The 4512-nt window shown below is 46.0% G+C and overlaps 1 protein-coding gene across 1 annotated transcript in view; it reads left to right on the top strand.

Moving 5' to 3' along the window:
• Positions 1-926: 926 nt before the first annotated feature.
• Positions 927-4512, top strand: part of TIGIT (T cell immunoreceptor with Ig and ITIM domains) — an 11419-nt gene continuing 7833 nt past the window's right edge. The window contains exons 1-2 of the mRNA XM_019652248.1: positions 927-1052; positions 2034-2363. Of these exons, the coding sequence (XP_019507793.1) occupies positions 989-1052; positions 2034-2363 (394 nt within the window). The 5' untranslated portion in view covers positions 927-988. The remainder of the gene's footprint in view (positions 1053-2033; positions 2364-4512) is intronic.

The following is a 4512-nucleotide window of genomic DNA, read 5'->3' as shown; positions in this document are numbered from 1 at the left end:
CCAGAGTGTGGCTTCACCAGAGAGTGAGCTTTGACTATGAACTGTCTGAGGAATGTGCTATGATTATTCGCCCTTTTTTCTCCAGAGCCTGGTGTTGAGTCTGGTGCTTCATAAGCACTCAGGGACTTTCAAACGAATGAAGGAAGGCAAGGAGGGGGGAAGGAAGGAGGATGACTCAGCTGTAGGATTTGATGATGAGCTGGGAGCTCCAGGCAAGGAGAAACCATTCCCTTTTCAGGGTCAGGCAACCGGGGCTCACCATTCTCTGCATTCCTGATTTTCATGGTGTCGCCATGCACAAGAAAATTCACTCTTCTGGCCTCCTCTGATAATACTGGGTCAGAAAGGTTAAGATAGAATTCAACAAAGTTTCGGTCCAGATAAACAAGACAGAAGAGAAAAGATTCAAGGAGAGGACCTCATTCAAGAGAAAGTTGCTGTGTCTGTCCAAGCCCTTTGTCACACCCATGTCTTTTCTCCAAAGCAAATGCCTCTTGTTCACTGGCTTATTAGATTTCAAGTACAGTTTCTAGCTTGTAAGCATGCAAACTTCAGTTTCTCTTATCTTCGCACATTCTTTAGTAGGATGAAGTCAGAGAGAGCCAGTGAACCCCACTGGTAGCAGGTTCTACAGAATCTTGGTCATGACACAGATGCCCTGCGCTCGTTAGATGAAGGCTGATTTAAAAAAGAAGGGCAGTAAGAAAACTGAAAACAGAAGATTGACTAAGGAATCCAAAGACCAGTGTAGTGTACTTCTTACCACGTCTTTGCTTATTTTTTAATGTGTTTTCTTCATGGTCTTTCTTGTGGCTCACCCTGTGCTGTTTGTGTGCTTGTTGAGAGCTTTATCTTTGTTTTTGCTGAACTCAGTTTTTCCGAGACCCTTTCTCCTCATAGGCTCAGTTTCACCCTGCCATCTGCAGTCGGCCAGTTTCGGTGGCAGAAGAGGCCACATCTGCTTCCTGGAGGCCCCCTGGGCAGAAGCATGCAGTGGTGTCTCCTTCTGATCTGGGCCCAGGGGCTGAGGCAGGCTCCCCTCCCTGTCTCAGGTAAGGACTGAAAATCTAGCCTGGAACCTGAGGCAGAGGAAGGGCAGGGAGGAGGCTGGGAGTGAATGTTACATCTGTTTGTGGGAAGGAAACCACGGTTTTCAGAGTCCCGTGGAGTTCTCTCTTCTGAGAAGGAGGCACAGTTCTGTTTTGGGTGGCAGATGAAGGACTTGGGGTTGGGGGTGTCTGGTAGGCTAACTCAAGAAAGGAAGCAGGGAGAGATAAAGGGGCTAAGGAGGAGAAATGATCAGTTTGCTTGTATAAGTTCACTCCAGCTCCATCGTCCTTTCTTAATGTCCTGGAGGAAACTTCTAGAAAAACATTGTACATTTTCTGTGGAACAAAATGTCTTCTTCGCAGGTTCTACAGATTCTACCATTATCGATTGACTTTGTTAAACTGACCTCCTTCTGTATTAAAAAGGGACAGAAATATTTTAAAACTGTAGTATGAATTAATTTTTATATTGCTTTCCGAACCATCTGAGGGTGGAGCTGTGTCCAAGGGTGCTGCGGGGGGGTGAGTACTGAAAGAGTGGTTTACCTTGGAGAAACGGTTTCTCTTCAATGCTCCTTTCCTTTGGATTTCATGGCTTTCTGGAAGGGTCTTCCAGGCACCCCAAACAGCAATCAAACAAACAGCCTGATTCTATTTCAAACGATAAAGTGTCCAGCCCAGAACCAGGCTGCTGGAAGATGCAATGAAACAGAAGCAATGGCTGACAGGGTTTATATTCTCGGTAGGGAGAAAAATAAGCATATGAAAATAATCAATGAGCTGAGCTATATTATGGTATCCTGAGAGAGTGAAGCACTACATTGTGCAGCAATTACCGTCTACACGGGGGACTGACAGAATGGACTGGGGAGGCTAGCATTCCGAAAGCCAATTCTGGCCTCAAAGCCCCTTGGAATTTCTCTGGGGAAGGATCAAGGCCAACTGTTGACACAGGACTCATGCAAGCTTTGTCCTCTTTCCTAGGAGCTGTGACAGGCAGAATAGTCACTGTGGGGAACATTTCTGCAGAGGAGGGTGGCTCTGTCGCCTTACAATGTCACCTCTCCTCCACCACTACCATGGTCACTCAGGTCAACTGGGAGCAGCAGAACCAACTTCTGGCCACTCATCATCCTAAAATGGGGTGGTATGTCTGCCCAGCCTTCAGGAAGCGAGTGGTCCCTGGCCCCAACTTGGGCCTCACCCTCCTGCTGCTGACCACAAATGACACTGGGGAGTACTCCTGCATCTATCATACCTTCCCTGATGGGATTTACAAAGGGAGACTCTTCCTGGAGGTCCTACCAAGCTCAGGTATGCCCTCCGCAGCTGAGTGGTTGACGAACCTCACCCTAGGAGAGAAAATGTGTACCTGCCAAACCCTGGGGAGCACAGCCTCCTATCCCTGGCTTATATTCAGAGTACTTGGGAGTTTTAAAATAATGCTGATGCTAGCACCTCATCCCAGACCAACTCAATCAGATCCTCTAGGGGCAGAGGCCAGGAAGTGATATATTCTAAGAGCATTCCTGGTGATTCAAATGTGCAGCCAGGATTGAGAACCACACTTTTGGGTATAAGAGGGATATCTATGTGTATTCACTAGGAAGGCCAATTGATAAGGTCATCTGGGAAAGGTTCTCATTTATTAGTTTAGCATCAATCATGTAAATTAGAACTAGCCCCTAAGTGTATAAAGGATTTGAGCTGGTCACAAAGCTATGTGCTAAGTGTAAATGTATAATAATTTACATTTGTGTGTGCTTCCTAGTTTTCAAAGTGCTCTCATTTTGAAAACAGCCAGACAGACCAGGTGCAAATCCTGGTGCTGCTGTTGACCTCAGATAAGATTACTTAGCTCCTCTGTGCATGGGTTTTCTCATCTGTGAAACAAGGGTAGATGTAAGACCCTATGAGGTGCTCATGTGCTCATGTAGGATTGAATTACTTACTACAAAAAAATGCCCTTAGAACAGCATCTGGAAGTGGCAAATCCAAAGTAAGTGTTAGCTGTGAATGCCTTGCCTATCTGACCGATGGAGGTGGGAGCTGAGGCTTGCAGTTGCTCAGAGCATTAGAGAGTTAAGCTGGTTTTCACACAGGTGTTCGGGTTCCTCTAAACTACATCCTCAGAACTTGTACTAGCTGCCGTCGGTTGTGTTGGAGGTTAAGCATTGTGAGTGAGCAAAACATGTGAAACTGAGAAGATAAAAGTTTTGCCTTTTTTACCCACCTCTTGGGTGGTCCTGACATAGGCCAAGGCAGCATGGGGAGAAGAGCCTGCACGCTTTTCTGGTTCTGTGCACAGTCCCCTCACAGCCCCTCTGGCCCCTGCCACTGTGCGGCCCATGACCTCTGTGCTCCCCATCTGCCTGTGGTCAAAGCAGGAGACTTGAGTCTTCAGGGCAGGAAGAACACGTCCTGGGGATTTGGGCACCCTCCCCTCTCCGCCCTGGTACCATGTGGAGACTCTGAGCCCTGCCTTTGTCCTAAGGGACTGGATTCCTTAGCCACCTTTTGGGCAATCTAGGCCCTTAGTTAGAAGGAAGAGAGCCTGGCCTCTGCTAGACCTTTCTTCTTTCAAGACTTACCTGGGACACTGGGTTGTGTCCCTGGGACACTGGGTTGTGCCCCAGCTCCTAGGAAGGAGGTAGAGATGAGGTGAAGCAGCCCAGAAACCCTTCCTCCTATAGCGTAGCACCCATCTGGGCCATTGGCCTATTTCTCTCACATTCTCCTTGGATCGAATATCACTCATCTCTTCAAAACTTCCTTCCTGCCTCTTCCCCCTTCTAGTTACATTTTATGTCTTAATAGACATTCACTTGTTCATGCTTTAATTCATACGACACATATTTATTAAGCACCTGCTATGTGCCAGGTGCTAGGAAACAGCAACGGAGAAATCTCCAGAACCTTACTCTCTCTGGGGTCCCACAGCCTAGGTGAGATATGTGTTATAGGCTTAAGGAGAAAGGTTGTATGAGTTCTTTACTTTTCTGGTACTGTAATTTTATTTTCTTCTTTAATTAAATTTGTTTTACCAGTATGATTACAAAAATGAAGTTTAATAAAATGAAGTTGTTCATTCTCCCCCCGCCGCCCGGCTGTTATCATTTGTTTTATTTCATGATTATCACTAAAAGTGATTTTGCCGCACAGCCGAGAGATCGAGAGAGATCAGTGTTTCATGGTGGGCCAGACAGAGGTTCTGCTTTCAAAAGGGCTGGGCTTCTCATGGTGGTTTTTATTTGCATTTCTCTAATGATTAGCGAGGTTGAACATTTTCTCATATGCCTGTTGGCCATCTGTATGTCCTCTTTAGATATAAAGAAGAATGAAATTGTACCATTTGCAATGATGTGGATAGACCTAGAGAACATTATGCTAAGTGAAATAAGTCAGTCAGAGAAAGACAAACACCATATGATCTCACTTATATGTGGAATCTAAAAAACTGAAT

This window comes from Hipposideros armiger, unplaced genomic scaffold, assembly GCF_001890085.2.
Source record: "Hipposideros armiger isolate ML-2016 unplaced genomic scaffold, ASM189008v1 scaffold_176, whole genome shotgun sequence".
Classification (NCBI taxonomy): Eukaryota; Metazoa; Chordata; class Mammalia; order Chiroptera; family Hipposideridae; genus Hipposideros; species Hipposideros armiger.
This window is presented reverse-complemented; position numbering and strand designations above follow the sequence as displayed.